At 34.3% G+C, this 27,403-nt stretch overlaps 1 protein-coding gene across 2 annotated transcripts in view; it reads left to right on the top strand.

The window, feature by feature from the left end:
• Window positions 1–27,403, top strand: part of LOC113394348 (LIM domain transcription factor LMO4) — a 159,239-nt gene that overhangs the window by 97,944 nt on the left and 33,892 nt on the right. For both annotated transcript variants that reach the window (XM_064220748.1, XM_026631630.2), the window contains exons 2-4: window positions 16–380; window positions 23,986–24,144; window positions 25,168–25,363. In XM_064220748.1, coding sequence (XP_064076818.1) covers window positions 88–380; window positions 23,986–24,144; window positions 25,168–25,300 — 585 coding nt within the window. In that variant the 5' untranslated portion in view covers window positions 16–87 and the 3' untranslated portion in view covers window positions 25,301–25,363. The remainder of the gene's footprint in view (window positions 1–15; window positions 381–23,985; window positions 24,145–25,167; window positions 25,364–27,403) is intronic.

Raw genomic sequence — 27,403 nt, 5'->3', positions numbered from 1 at the left:
TAATTTTGTCCACAGGGCGTGTAGTTGTGGTGGTCGGTGCGAGCGGTCCCCGCTCCAACCGTCAAGCTGGCAGCGAGCGCGTTGAGCATGAACCCGCACTACCACGGGTACGCGGAGCTCAGCTCACCACATCCGCCTTCACCGGAGGCCGCTTTCGCAGCAAATGGCCACGATTATCCTCACAACAACAACAATCCTGCATTAAAAGAATGTGCGGGTTGTGGAGGCAAAATAGTAGAAAGGTTCCTCCTCCATGCCCTCGACAGATATTGGCATCACGGGTGTCTAAAATGTACATGTTGTGGTCAAGCTCTCGCGGATATGGGACGCTCCTTCTACTTCAAAGGCGGAATGATATTGTGCAAAAGCGATTATACAAGGTGAGTTTTTATCACTTCATAAAAATATATGTATATATTTAAAATTGGTGCTTAATGGTTGATTAAATCAAAGTTTTAACAATTGGTAAATCGTACATGCATAAGTAATATCTAATTTCATAAACTTTTTAATTACTTTTTATTCGTTTTACTTCTCCAGATCATCATCTTTGATTATCCATAAAAGGTAAAGTTTTTAGTGCATCACCTAACGATGACAATAGCGTGTCTGTCAAACCTTTCGAACATCCAAAAAAGTAACTGAGAAAGCCGCAGGCGCATTGTTATGAAAATGATTCGAGCCGTTTTATTTTCTACCTGTGGAAGGGACAAAAAGTACAGCTTTGCGAAGCAACCAATCGATGGAATCTCAGAGCCGACTAAATTGATGTCTTTGAAAAACTTTTTAGGACTAATTTAGAGTTTCGGTAACAAAGTTTTTAGTATGTGTTCTAACTAATTAATGGCTATGACGTTCTACCTACCGCATTGTATTTTTAATAAGTTACACGCTACCATAAATTCCAATTAAGGATTATTGCTGAAAGATTTACTGCAAATAATAATAACGTGATTGTAGAAAATTAATGTAATAGAAGATCGCATGGCGCCCCGACCCGCGCCGGTCTCGCACGTGGACCGCAGCTGCCTCGAGGCGCCCTCGACGTTAATTAGCTAAACGCAAGGAATTCGACCCAATTAACTAAGTCCACCCTGCTGTGGTACACGCCTCCCATTATAATTACGCTCTGATTTTCTGTACGTGTCTTCCTTTCTACCCCACCACACATCTATTTACTATATTCGGCGTAGCCTTTATATCGCTGTAATTCTGAGCTCGTTCTATTTGCCATTCATAAAGGAAATATAAATTCGTTTTACACTGATTTCCCTTGTTTACCGGCTGTTGCGAGCTGAACTAGGAACGAAGAGTGGGCCAACCGCGGCGTGGGTCGTGCGTCGTAGATTCGATAAAGCTCGTCTCACAGTTGACAGAGACGGCGCGGCCTAACGAGCGGCAGGGCAAGGGGCGAGGAGACGGAGGGGGGGGGGATGAAGAAGTGCGGTTCCGTGCATGTCTCTGCTGATTGACCCGCGTCACTCGGCAAACAACAACTAACGAGTGGGCCCCTGCGCCTCCAGGTACGGTAATTCGCTCGAATCGCTCCCGCGGCGGCCGCCCGTCTACTTTACTTACACGTCTTCCCTGATTGAGACTCCTTAACGAAATTAACGCTCTCTCACGCAAACAAATACCGCGTTTATCAACCGCCTTTTGTCCCGGTATGATGAATTGCGGTCTCGCCCCACAAAGACGCCGGAGATGTTTCATACTGCTGATTACTGTTTACGCGCAAAATTAGTCGCGGAGTTGTTATCTTTATACGCGGCTCATGACTATAAAAGCGTCGTAAACGTTAAATTAACATTGCTCGATTTTAATTTAGTAATGATTAATTATACCTGCGCGTACGAGATTATATGGAACAGTAGTGAATGAATGGAACGGTAACATACCTATTTATACATTGTGTCATGGCCGCCTGCCTACAAATGAACGAAGTCCGTAGAGATTCAACTACATCAATCGAACTAAATTATTCGATTGAAATACCCAGCAATCAGAAAACTCGTAGCACGTAGCACCTTTACGAGTGGCAAACAATATTACATTCTCTATTTTAATGTTTCTCTTACATATATTCCACGAAAATGCAAATTTTAATGTATTGTTTGTTAGTTTCGACGTAGCGATTTAAATCTTAACAAATAAGAATAATTTATACAAACAAAAAAGAAACTTAGTAATTTACTACTAAATTGTAACTATCGAACGTTGACCAAATTTACCTGTCAAAGTTTTAAACATTTAAGAGTTAAAAGATCGGAGCGTCGAGGCACGTCCAGCTCTTGAAGCGAGTTCGTTAGAGCTCCGTCAATCAAGGCAATTGCTGCTCAATCGGCAATCAGCCGCCGCTAACGAGCCTGTAAACCAACTTCTTACCACTCGCTCACACTTTCACATTGTTAACCGTCTTCACATTTGCAACTTGTAGTGGAACTTCGTGAATAAATCATTTTTATCATTCAAATATTACGTATGTCTGTCTCGGTACTCGGTTCGAAGTTGGTCGAGGATGATATTCTGTTACCCTACTTTCTTTCATCAAGACGTGCGTTAAGAATACAGTCTCAATAATTGAACTGTGACACTAATAAATTTAATTTTCTCTTAATAAATTATGCTCAGCCATTTTGAAATTATCCACTATACTATTCAATAGACCATAGCGTGCCGTTTTTAAATTAGTTTAAATAAATAAAACATATTTGCGGTCCGTTTAAATTTAAAACTCATTAGTCAAGAGTCCAATGACTTTAATTGGCGTAGTAAACCTACTTTCCAAGTATATTGAAATTAAGGCCAAACCCGGCACGAAATAACTATTTGTATTTACTGAAACACCGCCTTGGCAGAGTAACGACCGAACCCGCTCGCTATAAAGGCGGTCTTTTATCAAAGTAATATAAGGTTGTTGAGGCGTCCATCCATCAATTGTAATTATTCGACGGCCAATACATAGTAGGGATAGTATTACTCGACAATATCATGGTAAATATTTATTTTGAACGTTGAAAAGTATTTTATGGAAGCACGTGTCGAGGGCGGGCGGGCTTCCAATTTGGTCGTTCGTTAACGCGCAAAAGACGCACAGTTTAATTGCAACCGCCCGCCTCTAATGAGACAGTGCCTCGGACTCGAACGTTTCTCTTGTGCAAATTCACATTGTACGTAAATTGTTGTCGCCTAACTCATCTTGATGCCAAGATTTGTGTACAGCGTTATATCGTCCAGCTTGAAGATCGCCTATTTTACTTTCGAAGGTTTTAAATGGTGTACAATTAGAACAAAATTTTGTTATCTACAATTCGATAATTAAACTTATTTTTATCTTTACCAAAATAACATTAAGTGTAATAAAATTAGAAAAAGTCCAGAGCTCTTGGTATTTAGAAGATTTGGCAGTGATTATTATTCCAGTCTGGATATTATAGCGTCGGACGTTACGATGCCACAAAAAATCCCATAAAAAATGTAATGAATAACTAGTTACAGGAGTAGTGAATACATACATCATCAGTTGAGGTCGTAAATCCGTATCGCAAACAAATTGGTTGCGGTCGTAAAGTTAGTTCGAGTTTCTTGCCCTGGTCGAGTCGTGTAAAAGGCTCGTAGCCTGCAACGATTGGATTACGCCGCCGGCGTATGACCCCAATTAATTTCGTTTGTCTCTTTGTCTGTCCGTCGCAGCGTCGTAGCGTCTAAACAGCGCAGACCAAACGACCAATCTATGTCCGGAATTCTATTACCGATATCCACTTTGGTCATGCAAAGTTGTAGCCTTTGGGTAAACTTCAAAAGCATAGTCAGGAATAAGTGCCTCTATTGCCATTGGTCATTTTTGATATCAAATTAAACATATCTCAACAGGGTTATCACTTGTCTTAAGTGTATTGAATCTATTCATCTAATTCCTAAATTATTTCTAAGAAGCAAAGTGACATATGTATGTTAGGACCGTTAAAATGCTGATTGTTTTAAGAAAAACGCATACTATTAACTTATACAAAGTTTCATAATGCCATTTCTTCATCAATGTACAGATTTATAGTATCAAATTCAAAATATATTTTTTTAATTAACTGATAAAGGAATAATTCTTTAAAACATTTTTTTACTCCAAGCATTATTTTAAAACTATTATAAAAATTGTGTGTAGTATTATATACTTGAAATAAAAGTAAATCAACTTTTGTCTGCATTTGGTAAAGTAATTAAAAATTGGTATTAAAATTGAAAAAATTGAAATGTGCTTGTTATTGAAATTTATTTGTTCTTAATTATTTCTGTCAATTTTAATGAACCGACTGACCTCGGTTAATGAATGTTATAACAACATATGTATACACGCAAACTTCCGCGCCCACGATTTAAATATTATTAATTAATTTTATATATCTTTGATTATCATTTTTATTATAATAGCAATTTGGAATTAACCAATATTGTATATGTATATTTAAATAGTTTAATTGACTTATTGCTTTAGACTTAACTTGTTAACATGTTGTTTTTATGAACAACATGTCTCGTGGAAATTTTGGAACTCGATTCACTACGCAAAGTTTCCACTGGTTCTTTTTAACACTCAAATTAATTAACACCTCAATTCGATCATTTCAGTACATTTGTGCCTACTGATTTTTGTATCATTTACATTATTTGTATAGTACAGTCATATATACGTTTAAAGCTCATTATGCAATTGCAAGCTTCTCTATATTGTCTTTAAAAGATTACAATTTAGTTATAAGATCGTCCTTTTCTTGCTGTATGATATATGTACAAAGTTAGATTTAATTTTTTCTTTACAATTTTTATATGAAGGATACTTAAAATGAATATTCTTTTTAATATTATTCATAAATCTTATCAATTTATATTTATATTCGTTATACAAAGTGTTGGTTCGATTACACATATTTTTGACTATGTTAAATTTGATTATTTATATAGCAACATATAAATATATATCAAACAGCATTAATCAGTATTGATGTGGAACATGGTTTGAAGTGGGAGTGAGCCAGTGTAACTAAAGGCACAAGGGTTATCACTTCCCTTGGGAATCTTAGTTCCCAAGGTTAGTGGTGAATTGGCGATGTAAGTAATAGTTAATTTTTCTTACAGCGCTATTGTCTATCGGCGATGGTGACCGCTTACCATGAGGTGACCGCTCGTCTAAACTCGTCTAAAACTACAAGTTTAGACATGTTAACGATACTATGTGCTTACTTATTTAGGCGGTTGTATCGATATATTAAACATTAACATATTATAAGAATAATGAAAACAGATTTGCATTAATGGCGGTCAGAATTGTTAGAGTATTTGTCAAAATCAATTTAACGATGCCTCTGCCGTCGACGTGAATGCCTCTACAACACATGGCCGTATGTAAATCAGAATACAGATAATCGGCTACTGACAGCTACACACTATTCCATAATATTTCTGAGATAATAACGCGTTTTAACAAAGATTATTTATTTACGAATTACTATTGTTACATAAAGATTCGTTTGGCTTGTCGACTTGTATGTGTTTGGATTATTTCCATTCCGTATTTGATAAAAAAATATATTGTTTAGATTTTCTTACTAGCTCTGATTAATTTAGTGAAGACTTTGAATGAGAAAATAAAATGATCTGCAATGAACGCCAATACCATCTATTCATTGACTTATACAATATAAATACTGCGGTATTTTTTCTCGTCTATCGTATTTTTTTTTGTCATTACAGTTCTTATTTTGTATTTCGTGTAGATTATTGATTGATTTTGAGTTATCATAATTTAGATATTATTTTCTTTGTACAGTCTGAATAATGAAAACAGATACCATAAGAAAATTATATTTAAACATCAAATTGTTTATACGAAAATGTCATAGTGTCTGTCAACAGTTCATTGATGTCGTAAGAGTTATTGAACATGTCGGAGCGGGATCGTCAGAGCACGCCGAAGTCATGTTCAGAAGGCCACGAGAAATTCACGAGATGAGCCGTTCATGGCGTGTGTACACCAACCAGTCTTTGTTATATAAATTGACTCCAGCTTCTTAATTGGAAATTGTCTTACAGTGCAAGGCCATCGGCAGTCTAGACCAGATGCGAGCTGAAAAGAGGTTTATTAAAAAGATTTTCGATTTACGTTGATGCGTTATTTTGTAAATTGGTTTGGTGCAGGCATAACATTAATGAAAATACTTTTAAGTATATGATTGAAAATAAATATAAAGTTAGTAAGAATACGGTATGGGTAGAACTTACTTGTGTATTGTGTTGTGACTAGATAGAAAATTTAATTCTGTTAAAAATAGCCAAATAATTCTTTAAATGAAACAGTACTATGTTAATGAACACATTTATTAGAAAATTCAAATTGATGTACAATATCCACAGAAACGAGACGATCCCCGCACGCAGGCGACACACGGGCCAGCTGGGGGTGAAGGTGGGGGAGGGCGTGTGTGCGGGGAGAGTGATGTTAATTAATAACGTCTGTCTCACGAGCGCTAACGACGCCGTCACGACTACATTATTTAGCCACCTGATTAGTTCGCAGGAGGCACCTCGCCCGCAGCTCTAATTAGTGAACGACTCTCGTACAGGACTCTCGGTTAAATTTGATTTGTAACTGCACTATCTCTAATTGGAACTTGTTTGTAATTGATGATACTCTGAATCGATGCACTCGTCCGTGATCGGGGGTGAGACCCTATTTACATATATGTTACGAGCGACTAATTCATAAAATATTAAAAGCAAATCCGAACGCTCCGCTGGATTTTTACATGCCAATACGTCCGTCAACAGAACCGAGCGTCTGGTTTTATTTCTATTCTATTATTAAAGCGTTTAATTTAGGGCAACAGTTTTACACACAAAACGATCAAAACGCAATCTCCCCGTGCTGGCCGAATAGGATAGGAAACCTATTCGAAATTGATATGGGTGGAGCGCACGAGCGCATTGCTGCGTCGCGCCTATGCAGCCTCGTAAACGGTACCCGCTCGCCCGATAACGACTCAACTCGGACTCGACAAGGTGTCGAATTTGGAACTCTATGCCATTGTTACACGGATGCTATTAGACTGATGAAAGCAAACGGACGAGACGTGTTAGGTAGACGTACGAATTTTGTTAATAAATAAACGCTGTGCCCAGCGTCCGGCTAGTCGTCGAAAATAGGCAAAAAAAATCGCTGGTGAAAATTTGGCGTAAGTATGACAGTGGAAGCCGGCATGACGTACACAAATCATTATTCGATAGCCACTACTGTCAAAGGAATTTTTAATATTACTAGCCGAGATTCAGTTTGCAGAAGTTTTAACTTGTCATACATCGAAATTTATTGGACGGGAAGATCATATTTGGTGTGCAGGCAGGAGATAGCCGCTGACAGGTGTCGGGCCCCTTTTATGAATTCTGTTTGTTTTTGCATTCTATTTTGAGCATTTTTTTTTTAAAACAAACGCATGTTTTATTTATTATTAAAAAATATATTACATGATTTGACAATTCAATCTGCACGTTTAGAACTTGCAACGATCTTCATAATCACAAAAATCGTATCATATCATGATAAACTTATTTCATTTATATTTTCTATTGATATTGTTTTTTTTTTTTTTGTTTAAGTCGTTCAATAACGAATAAGAACAAAAACATGATTCTCAATGTCATCTTTAAGCAAGATCACCACGTAACGTACAGAGAGATAATTAACCAAATTACAGCTGAATGAAGTAAATTAACGAAACAAATTTGATTTCGATGGAAACGAGCGCGGTTTCGATGACGATCAAATCGTATCAATTACCTAGTTCCCGGCAAGTTTGAGCGCAACTAGTTATAGATCCGCCTCTGATCTTAATTAACCTCATGTGTTAACCTCGCATGACTACGACGTGTGTGAAATAGTTGCAGCCTTATAACAAGTAGTCAAATGTCAGCTGTTCCGTTTGTCTTAACTTTGTGTTTAAATTGATTTATCTTATTCAATATAATTTTATTTTTAAATATGCTAGTATTTGTGTTTGAATTTTTGTAGCTCGTTTAGTGAGCTGATTGTAGTGGAGGTTGGAAGCAATCAAATTCATAGTTAGCTATCAATATTATAATTATTACTGTAGTTCAGATATTATTAGTAAAAATATTAATGTTCGTGCCTTTCTTAAAAAAGGTATGGTGACCATATTAAAAAAAAATATAAAATTACTTCCTACGCGTGGATTCTTAAAAATACTTATGAACGTAATTTTTATTTTTAGAATATTAAACTAAAAATAAAGATAGGAACCACCTTTTCGGAATGTAGATTCAACCGAAACGGTACGATAATGCGATAATCTTTTTTTTTAATTTAAATAAATAATTTTAAAACATTTATTCATAAACAAATTATACAATCATTGCGAACTAAACTTTAATTCATCAACCTGTACATAATATATAACCATTGACGTTATACGCTATGACGTTATCCATACGCAAGCTTCGCTGTTAAAAAAAATAATTTACTAATGTAGGAAATTTCAAGTCATTAATAATATCCCATAAACAAAATCATTAATAAAACAACACATCTTATTTTTTATTTCCCGGCGAATTTTCAATTTTTACGTGTAGTATATTAGTAAACCTATTATTCGCAGCATCCCTCGCCCCACCTGCCCCACTCGAATTAGTAAACAAACGTCTTTACGAGCGGTTTTACGAGCCCCGCGATATTTCGGTCTCGCACGCTCCTTTACGACATAATGAATTTGTTGATGAACAGCGTATTAGAAAGTTCGAAATAGACGCGTCTGGTGACTGGACTCCAGCTACGGTACAGTTACCAGTACAGTACGGTCACTGTTAATTAAGTAATTAATCTATACTAATAACGGCTATTGTCCTTCCAAAAATATTAAAAGCGACGAAATACTTCCAGCATTGAAATACGGTAACAAATTATTACTTAGCGGCGCTATTAAAATTTATCATTCAATAAAATTTTAACAAAAATATAACCGATTTAAAATTTGTCTTCCAAACAAACAAAATAAATAACGAAGTTGTGAGGTAACAAAAGTAAATAGAAAAATTAAAATAGGACTGAATTCTTCTGTTTTTCAAGTCGTTTAAAAAACATCATTGCTTCAAGTGCGATATTCACTGTTCGAGGTGCAATAGCCTATATTCCTCCAAGAGCGCTGTCTAGATATTGAAGTCAACAAATTCATTCCCTCGTTCAACAAACGCGATCGAAGCCAGTAATCGGGAGGTCTTCAGAATGTACCCTGCATGTTTGACACCGTATTATCGCGAAGAACTATAAATATTGAGTGTCCATTTGCAATTAAAATACCTATATATTATTTGATTTGCATTATGGCAATTTTATATAATATTAGTTTCATAAAAAGTTTCATAAAACTGTTAATAATACTATCCATAAATAAATAAACTAAATTTTACAAACAAATTACTATGGTTGAATTCTGCAAAAATCAAAACCAACCATACCCAATTATGTCCTTGTATGACTGCATTTGTATATAGAAAAAAGTGCACAGGCATGAAATCCATTCGACTAAATAGCTTACGACAAGGCGCGCATCGCCGTTTTAGGAAAGAATTGACATTTCAAGACCGAACGAAGTCAGTCGCGAGGCGACCAAATGCCAAGTGATAGTGTGAAGTGAGTTCGTTAATAAGTAACAGTGAAGTCGCGGGCCTCTAAATTGCCTCCGCAGGTCACAACTTTTAATGAGGCGAAATTCCCCGTCGGACTCGATCCGACGTCGTCTTAACGCAACCTGTTCGTTAGCACAAAAACGGGGCACGCTAACGCGCGATTAGAATACACCCCCTGCTTGGAACACACTAGGTACAAACTAACTTAAATATATATATATTTAATGTTTTAATAAAATTCTTCCGAATTAATTTTCATAGATTATTATCTACTCGTAAGTAATTGGTTCGCAGGGTGGTGATATCGTCTATAATTATGAAATTACATCCTTCCTAATAATATGCTCCTCAAAAATACAGCGTCAATCACAGCGAACATAAGACCAGACATCAGATTTATTTACATTTTTGACTTAAAAAACCCTTACAGTAATCATAGAGTGGAATTTAGTTGTTGAATGTTCATATATAAGTGTAACTTATTGTTGCAATTCAATACAAAGTTAAGATATTTTACTATTTCTTACGTTGTCTAAAAATGCAATTAGGGATTTACTATCTCAATTCCATTAATTGATTTTGACCAAAAAGTCGTATGTTAAATGTCACGTGTGCCCCAGACCTTACCCGAAAAGATAGCTCGTTTGCGGCGGGCTTTCTCTGTGTTGTTGTCACATTAGCGAATAACTGCGCGGCTAACTCTGTCGATACGTTAATGATGTCGATGGGACGTCTATTACGGCGAAAAAACTCTTTTGTGCCGCGACGCCCGCCGAAGTCGCTCCTTGTTGTACGGTGACCACGTGACTCGCCTCACTGATTATTATCAATCGTTATATTATATAAGATTTTTTTTAAAATCTCGTTCATATTTTATTTATCTGAGATTTACATTTTTTTTTTTGTTAAAATGTTGTACTCTTGTTAAGGCGGGTTTTTCATTGTTCATTAAATGCATCATGCATTTATAATTAAGCATAAATGCCGAATTTTCCTAAATAGAAAAATAATATTTCCTAAATATAATACAAGTTCGGGTTTTATTTTTCTTAAAACTAAGCAATGTCCAAAATAGATCTCTGTCATAAATACAATCGTTACTAAATATTATGTATTAACTAGAAAATTCTCTCTTAACATCAACTATGAACTTTAGTGTATATAACTATATATTATTATGGATTTAAAAAAATATCTTTTAAACTATTACCGGTTGCGGCAGCCGAGTTGCTAAATCTAATATAGAATTTATGGACGAAAAATATATTACAAAATATTGTTATTTCTTTTAACAAGTCAAAACTTCTGTATGTAATCGAGACGATTAAGAAAATTCCGAGCATTACAATTGCAACAGTCACTAGTAAAACTAAAATCTCAGTAATATCCCTGTGAACGTGAAAAACGGAAGTTGAAGCCTTGTTTATACATAACTAGCTACTCATACTTATATATATTACACATTCTGTCATACAAGCTTTTTGCTAAACTTTAACCGTTTACGCAGCGCACGCAACGAAAGCTCTCAAAAGGAATAACTTTCCCCTGTTTTTGCAACATTTTTCATTAATACTTCGTTCCTATTGGTCGTAGCGTGCTTTATAAATGGCCTATATGCCTCGATAAATGAGCTGGATTCAAATTTGACCAGTAGTTCCTGAGATTAGCTCCTTCAAAAACCGAAACAAATAAACGACTATTGTATATATGCAGATATATTAGTATAGACATTGTCATCAATACTAAGCTTAGTTAAAATGTAAAATAGCTCAAGAAACTAAAATAAAAAAAATCGAACTCGAAATAATTAATTTTATGAAAATCCGACCTCCGCATAAACTTTCCATTTATCGCCTTTAGAAACAATATTCAATTAAATCGTGCAGTTTTTTAAATATAAATAAATGATTGAATTTAATAAAAAAATAATAATTGTTCATTATACGATCACGAGTTGGATAAGAATACTTTGCAGTATAATATCACAACTTGTTATCCGCGTTGAAAAGAAACACTCACGGCCAATACATATGAACAGATAGAAAACATTCTAAACAGGTTTCCCTTAAAGCAATCTTCCTAAAATACAAACGAATACAATAATTTCTAAATGAGATTTTAATCAAATTTGATATATGTGTTAAACTTAAACAAACCATTTAGGTGTGATGGGGAGTTTAAATTGTACCTAAATTAAGGAATTATTAGAAAACAATCCGGACAGGACAGGGGTATAGCAGGGGACGGAAGGAAGGGTATCTAATTAGGGAGGGGTGAAGGTAATGAGCCGCGATCGCCGGCCCGATATAACGAAAGCTATTTACGCGGTGGTCGCTCGAAAATTGCGAGGTTTTGTTTTAAAAGCGGTAACCGTTTGAGTTTTGCGATTAAGGAGTTTAATTAGACTGTTGTTTACAACCTCATTAAGGTAGGAACGGCCTCAGATATCGGCCGATAATTTATGAAGTTGAAAAATGAGTTTCGTGCCGAGATTCTGTGCAGATTGTGGCCAACAATCCGACTATGAATAAACATGAACTTAGCTCTTAACCCGTTTACGGAACGGCTTATCGTAACTTTTGTCGACTTAATTGTGTTGAGCGAAATGTTTTAGTTTCATTGAATTAAATAAACTATTCTTTAGATCACAAGATATTCAAATATATATAAATTAAAAATAAATTGGGATTCACAAAGAAATATTCCGTCAAGCTAATTTACCGGCTTTTAATGTCAACCTATTAAGTATTAAGCTGGCAGCTCATTATTTTTGTATCGTATATCATAACCGTGCAGAGGGAATGATTTAAGGGCGTCGCTGTTAATCGATTCGCCACGGAAGAAATTCAAATTAGTTCTCATTTCCTGCGATCGCCACAAGAGGGAGTACGCACCGAGCAAGCACCTGTGAGTGCGCTGCATCCGGCTCGTCCAATTACTGGGCCTTTTACCCTAAATAAAGCACCCTAACGATCGTCCTGGACACAACACAAATGTGCGTCGAGATTCATTAACAATGTTAATATATGCCTGTTCAGATCTATAATTTATTATTCCTTGTTTTCGCTAAAATAACATTATTATTATTGTAAGCAGCAGTAGTTTGAGTATTTGTGAACTCAATGTTATTCTTATATCGAATCGATGCAGAATTTTAAGATAGATATGCACCTTGCGATAATTCCTTATTATAAATAACAGTAGCTTTTGCAAGTCAGCGAAAGAAAGCAATATCAATTAGCTTATTTCACGGCCCACCGAACTACTATAGAAATAGTATGTGCCTTCCTATTTTGAAAGACGATCATCCATCTTAGTCGCATCTTATAGTCTAACTAACGAGACACGCACGCCATTCGAGACATCGTCAAAAACAATCGAAATAAAGATCAAACTCGCGTTGCGGGGCGCTGAAAAAGCTGCTACAGATTAGATGGTCACGATTATATTCAGAGATAAAAAGCCCTTATAATAATAGATAGAGAGATCACTTCGGCATACATCGCGAGTTCTATAAACGTCGCGATCTCCAGGATAAGATCTTTGCGAGCGTCTCAGATCGGCACCCCTTTATTTATTTAATCAGACTGAGCGACGGACAATGAGCTATTGTAACTGCTGATATATTGTCCAACTCTGATCTATAATAGCTCCACACTTGTTTTATTAGACAGATAAATCGATATGCGGTGTAAATTATTTGTTTATTATAATTATACCGGCGAAATATCCATAACGTTATCATAACATAATTATTTTCGACTGTAACATTATGCAATTTAACAATTTTCTTAATTAATCAAATCTACAAAATCAAACTAATACGCACATTAATAAAACATAAAGATAACCTTGTTTTTGCACTATTCAAAACGAGTTTAATTAAGTACCTAAATGTTTTTAAATAATACGTTTGAATCGTTAATTAATTACGCCAGTAACATATTTGCTTATTTAATTTAAGCTTAGGTATGTCTATAACTTAATCGAGATAGTATTTCGATATAATTATACGTCTTAATTAAAATTTAAAAAATCGTATTTAATAATATTGTGTATTAATTTTGGTATTCAAATGATAAATTAAGAGTTCGATGGCTAATCGCATTGCAGCGTCAAAAATGTTTAATTAAAAAGATTGATGCTTAACGGCAGAGCGGGGCACCAGAAGTACAGTGGAGTTGCAAACTTATCTAATTAGTTAGCGGCAAGCGGGGAGCGGGACCTGCACCGTACCGGGTCCCTCCCGGGGGGCGCGCGGGGCGCGGGCAGGTGGGCGCCGGGGACGGGGGCAATTAGCGGTGATAGTCGATTAGCTCATCGTGTGAGCGCGGCTTTTGACAAATGTTGCCAGCAATAAATTATTATTATTTATGAATGTTACAGATAATTGGTGTAATTAATACGCGCGCTCGTGGCCAATTAAATCTGATGTGTTGACCGATGCTTATTACTTTAATTAAATGTGACTGGAATTATGAATTAGTGGTTCTATCGTTCAATATTTTGTTCGAACGCCAATTTCTGATAAAAAATATTAAGTTTACAAACAAGCGTTTTAAAATACCTCTGAGATTTGTTTGATAAAAAATATATTTGGGTTCATTACAAAAACTGGACGAACTGCATATTTTAAATGTTTTGAATTAATGCTAAATGTACAAACGCTAAATGCATCATTTGATATTATATATTAACCGTTTATATTATATTAATTGTCAATTAATTAAACTTTGTGGCTCATAAATAATACAAACCAGTTTGTGATTTTATTAAGAAAAATATGTTATTATGGTTAGGGTAAAATAATGATTTATCTTAATACTATGAAAAATTTTAAATATAATCGGTTATTTATAAAAAAAATACCGAAAATATCCAACATCTTAATAAGCTTTCATTTCTATGTCAAAATAAACCTCTTTAGTTATAAATTCATATACATTAGTATACTGGTATTTTATAATTTAAATAGAGATTAATTAAAATTTTTAATATACGTTAACTAAATTAGAATATTCTTAAAACATTTTTACATGTATATAAAAATATATTAGATCTCCCGATTTTGATCATTATTATTTTTCCAATCAGGTTTAGTATAGCTCAAATAGCTCGAAGATATATAATATGTAACCTTTCAAATACTTCTGTATTGGACATTGTTAAGTTTTTATATTAATTTTAGGGGAAAAAAAATGTACATAAATAACTTCAGATATGAAAAGAAAGTTTCGGAGTTAGTTAGAGATTGATGGGACGCTTTCCAATGCTGCAGTTGATCCTCGCGTTTGCCTTAAACATTATCAAAATAATTTGGACACCTAAGTAAATGAATATAATTATTGTACTGATATTAGCGAATAAGATATTTTTATAATAAAGTCATGCGGACGGGCAAATGGTCCACCATGCTAAATGTTCACCACCGCTTATAAAAATGGAAAGATATATTACCAATTCCTTACATCGCCAGTACGTTGGTACCTTGGAAACTAAAATGTTATGTCTCCGTACATGTACATAAGCTGACTCACCCTTCAAACAGGAATCCAAAAATACTAAGTATTGCTTTTTAGTGACAGAATATGTGATACCCAGAAAGGCTTGCGCATATCCCTGCCACCAGACTTACTTCTCTTTATTCGTGCCCATTAGACAACGCCAGAAATATGTAAACATTTTTTTTTAATGCAATTATTTATTGATTTTGGTCGGACTGTTAAAAAGAATTGGAGTTTTCTGTCAAAAAGTTTGTACTCCCGTGCCTCGTAAAGCGCTCGAAAATCCTGGGCCTAAACTAACCGGTCTTGTCGCTTGTGTCTACTCATCGGATTATGAACTGAAGAAAGAGAGACTCCACTTTTGTTTGCACACACACACTTGTGCACTATGATATTTATCTCGCATTTATTTCGTGTTCATAGAAAATCATCATCAGGGTTTCAATTATATATACTATGAACGTTTGCCTAATTGATTGGCATTCTTTTGTTTTTAGACTAACTTCGATTTAATTAGAAGAGATAACGCTTAAGCAATGTATTTTCCAAATCTAATAAAAACATATCATACCGTCTGCCACATCAAATTTTCTTCTGCTGTTGGAAAACAAAATCTTAAATGAATTTAACCTAAATAAACAACTAGTAATTTCATAAGTAGTAATTACTAGATTTTCCATATTCCTCTCGGGCTATTTTAGAAGATTGATTAGTGGAAGTTTATTAATAAAGTCAGGGATCGTAATACTGAGATAATTAATTCTTAGCGCAAGTTAATTGATAAATTAACATTAATTAGAAAAGTTTGCGTCTACTCCGCCATCGTTCTGTTTTATTTGGGTATATCGGTTTTGTGCTATGTTTTAGTATAATAATATACTTTTATTTACAATTTTGATTTACGTTTTCAACCAAATATAAACTATACGTATCATATTTTCGTATCAAATTTCCATTATTAATTCGTTTCAATACTAACATGGATTCCTATAAATAAACCCAAAACAGTAACTGTATCAGAATGTAGTTAAAAAATGTTTATATTATTTGAAAATGTTTTTTATTTTATGGTGTACCAAAGAAATATCTTTGTTCTAAGATATTGATCCAGGAGTATAGGAAACCTTTTTTACGACTTGGAAAGCAACTGCCCGTTCATTTTCTACTACTGAGCAAAAACCTCCTCCCTTCTTAAGGAGAGGATTAAATTTGCGCTTGTTATAAAAACTTATTTTAAGAAGCGATTTATTACGCGATTGGCTCAATAAGAATGCGGATGGGCGCACAGAACGCACATCACTTGTAGACTTTCCGCGACCGGCGGCGGCACAGTAATAGTTCGGTGAGCGGCGCGGGCGGCCACTGGAGTAGAACAGGCGTTTAATTAAAGGACGCTCACCTCACGGCCGCTGTTGTCGGACGGCTCATCGTATGCGCCTTAATTAGTTTCAGACCGCCCTAACGGGCTTATTTTGTTTTTCTCGGATAATTTTTAATTAAACGCTTGATTAAAATGAAAGTTTGCGTAAGTAGCGAGCGAGGAACAATCGGGCCGGAGTTTAGGATAATGAATTGATGGTGTTACTTTGCTCGCTCGACGCTCGCTAGGGACTTAATTAAAAATCGCCGATAGAGTGTGTAGAGGGGAGTTCGGAACGAGTTTATGGAACTTAGTCCGGAGGCTCTGTTGTTTTACTACCTATGTCAATTTGAATACGAGATTGCTTCACGGTTGTGCGTTAATGTTTATAAAAACCGATAGTTTATTTTTTTTTAACGTTTTAATTGTAGCTGCATGTGTGGGTTGTTCCGAAAATTTACATTTCCTATATTGGTCCATGTATTTTTATCAGAAAGCAATAAATCTTCAACGCCTTCCGATCACCTTCGTTGTATTATATCTATCAAATAAACAATTTTATTATCTCATTTCTTAATAAAAACTGTGCTAGCCACGTTAAATATTTGATTTCACATTTTTATAAAATAAAATATTATTATAATGAAAAAAAAAATTACAACTACCACAAAGAGAGTTAAAAATTCAAATTCACGCTTAAATATATTTTTCCATGATTTACACGTAAGTTTATCACGTGACTGCCGAGCGCGGCCTCTACGAAGCCTTGCGTCCCGCGTCTTGCGTCTTGCGAGCGAGCGGGCGGCACGCGTCATTAGCAAATTCTTGCCTTGTCGACGCCACGCGCCGCTAACGAGTTTCTTGCTAACGACGTGCTAACTTGATACACCACCGTCCTAACATGCATTGTGATTATAACGACATCCGATAACTCGCCTGCTTTATTACTGCCGTAACTAGCATACTGTAAGCGATCTTTATTACATGCATAAGATGTTAGCAAATTGTTTAAGATTTTCTTGCGTGTTCTTTGAACCATGTACAACATTCAGTTTCATTTTGCCCTAATTTGATTTATCAAACAAAAGCATCATTAATAGAGATTAATCTATAATAATTCTGTATCTCTAATTAATTTGTACTAAATTAAAAAACGAAACTGTTTGCTGTAAATATATTTAATTATTATTATATTATATATTCAATTATAAATAACTCAGCAATAAGGCATTATAATAAATTAAACGTTGTAAGAACTCGAATCAAAAATCCTCTGCATTTTTAACACGTAGTAAATTTGGTCACATATTGCTTAAATAATCTTTTAATTTTAATAAGTCTCCATGAAATAATTCATGAGAAAACAAAAATAAAACGTTCATCTCCTACGAAGGGATAGGAAGCAACAAGTAAGATATCCCGTCCCGTACAATTTTGTAGGCGAACTTATTGAACCCTCAATCATAATCGTATTCAAATTAAATATGGCAATGACTATTGTCAGGAACAGTATCATCGAAAAATCGATATTTAAACATATTTAAGTTCATAAAAGTTAAAAAAAAATATCAATAACAGAGTGTACAACTAATCTACTTACAGTAAAAGATGTTCTCATTAAATAATTAGTTTGATTTTAATTTTCACATTAACGTCGTCTTTCATCTTTCTAACATAGTTTTGGGAGTCCCGGGGAGGATTTGCTCGCGAAGTTTTGTTCCATTAAGTTGGTAAGCCGCTTATGCGTTGCAGGGTTTGGGGTTTTTACATTTTTTTTTTTAATTTGATTGCTAATTTCTTTCAGTAATTTTCTTCGAATGAATTTTAAAATAATCTTTATATTATTCAATTTATAGAACAATTCAGTTAGTAGTTACACTGACGACGAATTATTTAATTTTATAGCCTTGAATCTGATCTTTGTTTATAATTCATTACAGATTGGAAAATGAGTTACTTAAATAAGGAACTTTATTTTAAAATCTTTGTTAAATATTCATTTTAAAACGACCGTTTCTTAATGTCATCACTAATAATAATAAGACTCGTCACAATAAAACAAATGCATTCAAACTCGAGGAGTACCTACAATGATTTACTGGGTTCAGTCATCAGTCAGCTGGGTGCTATCAAATTATTCTAGTGTTCCTTTCTACATTTGTCTAAATTCGGACTTTATTCGTTTCATTAAAGTGACATAATGAACTCTTGAATAGAATACTTCTTTAGGTGTATTTCATTTAAGTTGACAAATCTTACATACACTTTTTACTAAATGACCTTAATAAGCGCTCATTTTTTAATTAATATTTTAGATTTTTATTAAGAATATTCGTTCAATTATGATTATTTATTTGAATCTGGAAGTATTATAAATAAAGCAAATCCTTAATAAATTTCATTCAAGATTCTTAAATTCAAATGATTCGTCGTCAATGTTTACTTCAAACGAAACGAATATAAAGCGTGTAAAATATCGAATATATTGTTTATAGTTAGTATTATCATTTGTCTGTAACGTCAAAAGTTAAGGAGATATAACATGAAATCTTTCTCACCTGTCCTTATCCGCTAATGACCTCCCGAGAGCTTTTAAATTATGTTCCTTGTAACAATCTAAACTCGACACGTGAACATTCAGACTCGAGACATTCCCGTAATGAATAAAATAACATGTCAAGATACAGTCTTCATCTTAAATTAATGAGGATTCACGGCAACGTATTCAATTTTACACGTAACGAAGGCAAATAAACTTCGACTGGCTGGTAGCGGAGACACCAAACTTCCTCATTACACATGTCTTAATTAATATCAGTTTGAAAGGAAACCTAAAAGTTAGTTCCGATTGCGAATTCTAATAAATCCGTGACACATATGAAGGTAATCTAAAAGTCTTCGAGATTAATTTTGTACCCTTTCACTAAAAAGTTGATTCATGTTAAGTAATTCATTGACGTATAATAACACATACTCATCAAATTAGAGCAAAGCTCGAATTGTAACGAATGGGTTGAAATAAATATTTATTAAAGAACAAGTTTATTACGTCGCAAATTTGAATTAAAAGTTTCATATTCCCCGTATAAATTTAGAATCATCTCTGATTTCTGAAGGCGTATTCGTAACATTTTTATCGATGGGACAAGTTCGTATATCGTGTACCGCACATCCTCGCGAGCGTCCAACACAAATAGATTCGTACATGTTTGTCTTGGCTCGGTTTAATTAATTTTACCTTCATACGCCGATACCTACTGTTTGTCGGGCGTTCCTTAATTGAAAACGCTCTTACCGGAGTAAATGAAACGAAATCCTATTTGCTGCGAGTGATTGAAGTGAATTTATCTTTTAAGACTTTCAAATTTATCTTTTAGCGATGTTTGCTTCAAATTATTTCGGAGAAGCGCAGGTAATTAAATTTTGATTGGCTTCGAACGGATTGTTACGATTTATTAATATATTCAGTACGGTTGTAAATAATACGAATCCGTTCGATGGTAATAGCCGCTGCAATAATTACTCATTAAGTATTAAATGAGGCCATTAAATGACAACAGCTGCAACAAGGGCCTCGTGGCTATTGGGTGACTTGGGGAAAATTGATGCTTGCGTTGTTTGCTACGTAATGTATGCGATCGAAGCCACTAAATTAATCAGACATTTCTATTACAACGTGTGACCGGTAATGCATAATAATGGGATGCGGTGGCGTAGGCAGCGGTTAAATAATACGATAACAACAATATTTAAATGTAAAAAATATACTTTTTATGTACCTAATAGGTACGGTGACTAAATTCATAATTTTACATGACTGAAATGTACAACAAACTGTTTGATTTTTATAACGTAACAATAAACTGCTTATACCTACCTATACTTGACTTTGAGCAAGGCCGTCTGGGTAGGTACCACCCACTCATATATTCTACCACCAAACAGCAATACATAATATAGTTGTGCACCGATGTGTGTAAGCTAGTGAAACTACAGGTACAAGGGACAAAATATCTTAGTACAAGGTTCTTAACGCCTTGACGAAGTAGAGGATGTTTAATAGTTTTGTACTGCGACCTGTTGGTCCATTTGCCTGTCTGACTATTTAATGTCCTTTTTATTTACATATAGACTAACTTTATTTACTTCCCGATCGCAGCGCCACCTATCGGTTTCCATCTAAAACATCAACAAACAACGAGGGACCCATGTTGCAAATGTTAGGATCAGTTCAGATACATTTACACGTACAGAAGATTTATATATATATATATAAAGATAAAAGTCATTTATAAGTTCCCATTTCCCCAACCTGCCCAAATCACTCGAGTCATTCAAATGTCTCAAACATTTATAGGACTGACAACCATTACTAGATATTGATCATGTTAATACTTTTATATCTTATCATACACGCTTACACTCATTATAGGTTTAAACTTCAATTACACGCTTAAATGGTAATTCGACCTTAAGCCATGTTTAGTGTTGCCATAAATCACTTATAATCATTATAAAAAACTAAACACGATTATATTTGGTCGGCTTATGTGTATAATGTAAGATTTTGCCGGAAGTTTTGTTTCTAGACTTGACAGGCATAATTGCTCAATGCTTGAGCTATTTTAATGTTAACCATAATAGATTTGACATTTGTATTAAGTTTAAACGTATTTATATCAAGGCTAATATTATTGTATGTAATTGTTAAGTTATCCCGGAATCTTATACATAACCAGGTACATACTGTGCCGTATTCAATACGGTTCTCGAACATTACCTAAAATATTAAATTGATAGTGCTATTAAAATTAGCGTCGCTTTTTATATAATCTGTTACATTTACAAATGTATGAAATAAAACGAACCTATATGTAAGTAACATCAAAAATATTATCAATTTTTAGCTAAAAAAATGTGTAAATATATTTTTAAAAAAAACATGTTGGTGGAAAGAATGCTAGCAACATTACCCATACATAAGAATTATTTTCATCGATGACTTAAACAAGTGTATACAAATAAAAAAAGATTTGTGGTGAGTGCAAGAATGCAACCGGTAATGTTGAATCTCAATTCCGTTCCTCTGGGCGAAAAGTGAACCAGCCCTCTTCCCACCAGTGGAGGCAATAAGAAATAAGACGTGTTATACGTTTTGTTGCTTTTGCACTATTTCACCGAGGTCCAAGTGTTTCGAATGCAATTACTATTGATGAAACTCGAATATTAATGCTGTATTTGTGTTACGAATATGTCGGTATACCTCCTCCTTTGCATCTTCAAACAAAGTTATATCTGTGAAATAATAGCATCATATAGATTCACACCCGTCAAAAAGCTTGACTACTCGTCTGTTCCAGAATTTATATGCATAGTTTTATTATCGCTGTCATTATTTTGTTTTATTATCCATTTATCAAAGTTTTAAGAGCCGTAGGTTACGTTACACAGCCGTGTACGCGATACTTCGCTAGTTATATTTTTTGTTGCCAGACAGAAATTCGTCCTCATTGTTAGAATTACAAAATACATTAACAAAATTTAAATAGTAAAATGGTTCCGAAATAACACACCTGTCAGATCTGATTAAAGTCAAACAAAAAAACAAAAGGAGAATTTTCATATCCTCCGGTAGATCTCGGTGGTGCCCTACCACCCACTTGCCACAAAGGGCAATACTTTGTATTGCTGTGTGTCAGTTTGAAAAATGAGCCAGTGAAACTATAGGCACAAGGAACAACATCTTCCGTGGAAAAATCCGTGGTTAGTTACGCATTGACGACAGAAGAAGTGGTGTATATTACTAATATTTAGGTAAATACTTACTGAAGTTACTTTTTACATATTACATTAAGTATCTTCATAATATGTATTTCGTGTCTGTGCTTAAAAATAATAATTGAGAAAGTCCTCTTATACTATAGTTGATTTGCTGTTTATAGAGAGATACAATATAGACGAGTGTGTGGATTTACTTCTGGTCTACTCTCACTGGCTAACCACATTACAACATAGCGTATGCAATTCAACCTTTCTAGAAGATCAAAGTAAAGATACGGAAAAAAAAACTAAAATTAGTTTATTTCAAAATTAGCGGTTTTACGGATACGTAAATACTAACTTATTTTAAGCCTTATGGTAGTTGAAAAAAACATTTCTTAGTTTAAAAAAATCTTTAAGGTTATTGACGTTACCTTTTTGTATATATAACCTACTTAAAAAATAATGTCATAACCTTTACATTGTTGTCTTTAGACTTCATGATGATATATTAAAAGTCTACCAATCTGCTCCAATGCGAGTTAAAAGACGTTCTTCAAATCAAAATTTACAACACTTACAAGACAAAAAGCTCTAGTTTGCCTAGAAACAAAACCGAAATGGCTCAAGCGTTCAATGACCAATACCCACGTAAGTTCATCGTTGACTTTTCACGTATTTATTATATATTCAAAAAGTTTATTTGTAATTGATCTAGTATTTTGTGGTGAGTGAAAGTAGCGTTGATGAAATAAGCTCCAATCCTTCATATCGAGACACGAGATCCTTACCCAGCTGATTTAACGGGTTTTAATAGACACTATTTCATCACGTGCAGGGCGCAACAGTCTTCCCGAGGGAAAATCTACCGGAGAACGAGCAGCGTCTCCGAGTACTAAAACCGTCTCACTGTGATCGCAAATCTGTGAAGCGTATTATGGCATATTCCCATTTACTAACTGAGATTTTGAAAGAGCCCTTTGTTGATATAGTCTAGTGCCATCTTCCAGCTGAGACGATAACGAAACTTTATCAGCTTTCGTTTGTATAGTTGAAGCCGCAATTATTCCAATCATAAATCTACCACTTGCGATTGATCCGTTAATGTTATCCACGAATTTGCTTTATTGCCTTCCTATTCCTGTTATAGATAGCAACCAATCCATTCCCACAAATATTTTCGTTTCCGATTAAATGGATACACATTTAGATCAACATGCTCGTTAAAATCACGTGTAACTTTGAACTCTATTAACGAATATTGTTGAAAATATTTTGGGAGTAATGTCTTTGAAATTAAAAACATAACTTACAATCGATAAATGTATTGAATATTCCGACGAATGAATCCATGTTGTTCATATTATTTTCTTATTTCCACCATCGATTTTAAATTCACGAACGAAATTAATAAAATAAAAAAAAAACCTCATCCAAAAATCGAAATTTCTATACAATTATAAAGTAATATCAATGTATCGATTTTTCTAATATATCGAATATTAGAAAAATATGAATTAATCAATATAGAAAAATATCGTTTACACTGAACTGCATTTAAAATCTAGTGCTCACAAGTATGATCTCAACTAATTTAGCTACAAACGAGAAGTCTCTTTTGATAACACTAAGAACTATAATGTATGTAATTGGTTCTCATTATTGTTCCAGAATGTTCGGCTCAAGCGGCGCGTGCGCAGCGTGCGGGCAGGCAATACCCGCGAGCGAGTTCGTGATGAGGACGAACGCGCCACAGCAGCCCCTCCACGTCTTCCACATAAAATGCTTCGCGTGCTCGAAATGCGGCTCACACCTCATGCAAGGCGATAGGTACTTATCACGTTTTAAAAATAATACATAACGATTAAATCACTCTTAAAGAGAAATTCTTAACTTTATCTTTCTTTTGACATCATTATAATCAGTCGATAAGATAAAATTTAATATTCGTCGATTTCGTGAAGAAATTATTGATTTCCTCCCGCTGTTCGTATTGCTTTCCCAGCAATAATAATTCATTAAATACGAATATACTATTATAATATACATTTTACTACAGATTATTTCATATAAAAAATAGTAAATTATGTTGCAAAACATCTGATCAATAGGCAACATTATACAGAGAGAATGACGGTTCTCTGAAGCATTATTAAAACATCTAAGCTTAGCGGCTCCTTTTAATGTGTTGAAGATGCAAATTTATACATATATACAAGTATTCAAAGATAAAATTTATGACATCGGGATTATTACACGTGTACCGTATGTTAATATGATATTACATAATAACATCACTATGCCGAGAAAACCAAAACCCGAAATTAATTCTTGTAATCGCCATAAATAAATTATCTAATATGAAACAAATGGGAACATTTGTTTTATATGTGATTAAATATTTATTACAAAAATAGTATGTAATCAAACTAAAAACTCAAATTCAAAATCCTTTATTCAATATTTAAATGACATTAAACTCACTTATTAATTGTCAAATGAAAACCTACCACCGACCAACAGATAAGCAAGCTCGATGATGAGTAAATTATCAACCGGATAAAAATCTCCAATATGAAAACAAAATCATATACATATGTAGTTTCATATTTAATCTACACTCAGTCGATAGATTAAAAATAACAAACCAATTGAGTTAAATTGTATTCTAAAATACTACATATATTTATTTCGTATAATGAGTAACATTTAATTATTTAAAAAAGTTTTTATTCTTTATTAAAACCGTAGTACGCGAGCATTTAATTACCAATTATGGACCGTTAATATTATCTGATAGTAGAATTGCAGAACTGTATTTTGAGGCTCGATGCTAAAGGTTCACTCTGACAGGTACTATATGCTCGCGGGCTCACTAGTCTGCGAGCAGGACTGGCAGAAGCTGATGAAGAATGCGAACGCGGCGACCCCCGGTGCGCCTGTGCGCAAGGGCAAAGTGGGTCGCCCGCGCCGTTCGCGCGAATGAGCATTGCCTGCGCCTGCGCCGACGCTTGCGCCAGCGCAACACTCGTACAGAGACTATGAGGAGGTACGTTTTATTTTACTGTGATATAACGAATGTCTAAAATGAGCGTCGAGAGTAATATACAATAGTATACTACCAAATAGCGCTTTTGCTTTGTCTGAGCGTCGGTATTCTCTTTTTTAATTTGAATTAAGTTGTCAGACTGTCAAAAGCTCACCAGATTGTTGTCGCCGCCCATAGTCATTAGCATTGGAAGAAATATTAAAGATCATTTAAATATTAAACATTTAAAAAAAACTGTCTAAATTTCATATTCATAATGTGATGTTTGCATAATAATTATTCAATATTATTTCAATAAAAATGATTAAATAAATGTTGATTTAATATTTTAACCACAATTTTGTATTTCATTTACTGTAATTGCAATTAATATCAAAATTATCTAATTAATCGCGTAAATTGGAATAGATACACATTGATGTTTAACACTGATATAGCGACACTAATGATTTTGAAATTATATCCCAAACATACGTACGTATTTGCTTTTGTATGCTAAACGCACTAATGACGAATACCAACAATGATTAGTTGTAAAGCGACGTATCCCAAAATACACCATTAACGACCTTTTATCCTTGTAGTCGCTAGGAGCTTGCAATAGCAAATATCTCAAGTTGTTATCCCAATTTTGTCCTTGGTCGTACCTTTTCCTCTTATGCAACACATATGTGATAATTTCGTCAAACAACTCTAGGTAAATATACTTTATTCAGGTACGCTTTGAAGTACTTGACATTTGAGTCACAAACACTTTATTGTGCAATCGGAAACAAATTGTTTCGTAACCGTTCCTCTCTTTACAAATCTAATACATACTTGTAATTATTGTATTCAATTCTTAAGCCAATAGTTACGTATAAATGTCTCGCTAAAAATTACAATACCAATAATATAATGAGCCAGGATGAACCGCCTGCATATAGAACGCATTGTAATTAAAGATTTTGAGTACAAAACTGCACGTCACGTGAAATTATATATTCACCAATCCACACTGGAAACTTAGTGGAATAAGCTTTGAACACTCTGCTTATAAAGAGATACCTTTGTTCATTACTACGATATTTACGGAACCATATGTATTTTCGCCTTTACTTTATAAACGTTGCTTAGTGGGTGCTTAGTTAAACAATAATTTATCTCTTTCTTTCATCAATGTTCTGTCATTCGAAAGAAGAAGACAACATTGTTAACTTATCACCTCTTAGATAACGTTAATTATTATTAATATTTCTTATTCCATCTGCTTGCTGTCTAAGTAGACTCTCAATGATGAGAACGCGTCAAAAAACATAGTGGCCAACTGTTGGGCACTAAATACACGCACTCTTGTAAAGTAGTATGATGTTTGGAGAGTGTCAAGCGTAGCTGTCACGCACACCAAGATAATAAAGTTGGCTCGTTTCTTTCAGTTCCTTTGTAGTGCGACATTCAATCTACATTTATATAATCTAAGTGTATCTGATTCTGAACTCCACTTACATACCGTCGACTCGTAACAAACCTGACTCAGTTCCTGCTTGAAGTGTGAACAGGTCTAAACACGAAATAAAATATACATGAAGTCGTTACGGGATGTTAGCATCGTAAATACGTTTTTGTTTCCATTTTTTTTTATCTGAACACATTTAGTTTCGTATTATCTCCAAGGTCACCCACTTTTAAATCCACTATCTCATAATAAAATTTCAAGTTGTTAAGAAATCTGATACTGTGATATGATCTCTCTGTACTAATATGGCTCACGGTCAATTTATTTAATTAATTTTGAAAATTAAATTAAACTTATTTTAATTATATTACTTATAATATTTGCGATTATTTAGAACTATTGCGTAATAACAAAGTTAAACGGTTTAGTATACGTTATGCTTTAGTTAGATAGAGTATGGCGTCGATTGCGATTTCTCTTAGGGATCGTTTTTAAAAGATATACCAAAAATGTATACGTCAAATTGTCTATTAATCTACGAGAGCATATTTTTTAGCATTAGCAGCCTGTAAATTTCCCACTGCTGGGCTAAAGGCCTTCTCTTC

This window comes from Vanessa tameamea, chromosome 4 (assembly GCF_037043105.1).
Source record: "Vanessa tameamea isolate UH-Manoa-2023 chromosome 4, ilVanTame1 primary haplotype, whole genome shotgun sequence".
Taxonomy (NCBI): domain Eukaryota; kingdom Metazoa; phylum Arthropoda; class Insecta; order Lepidoptera; family Nymphalidae; genus Vanessa; species Vanessa tameamea.
This window is presented reverse-complemented; position numbering and strand designations above follow the sequence as displayed.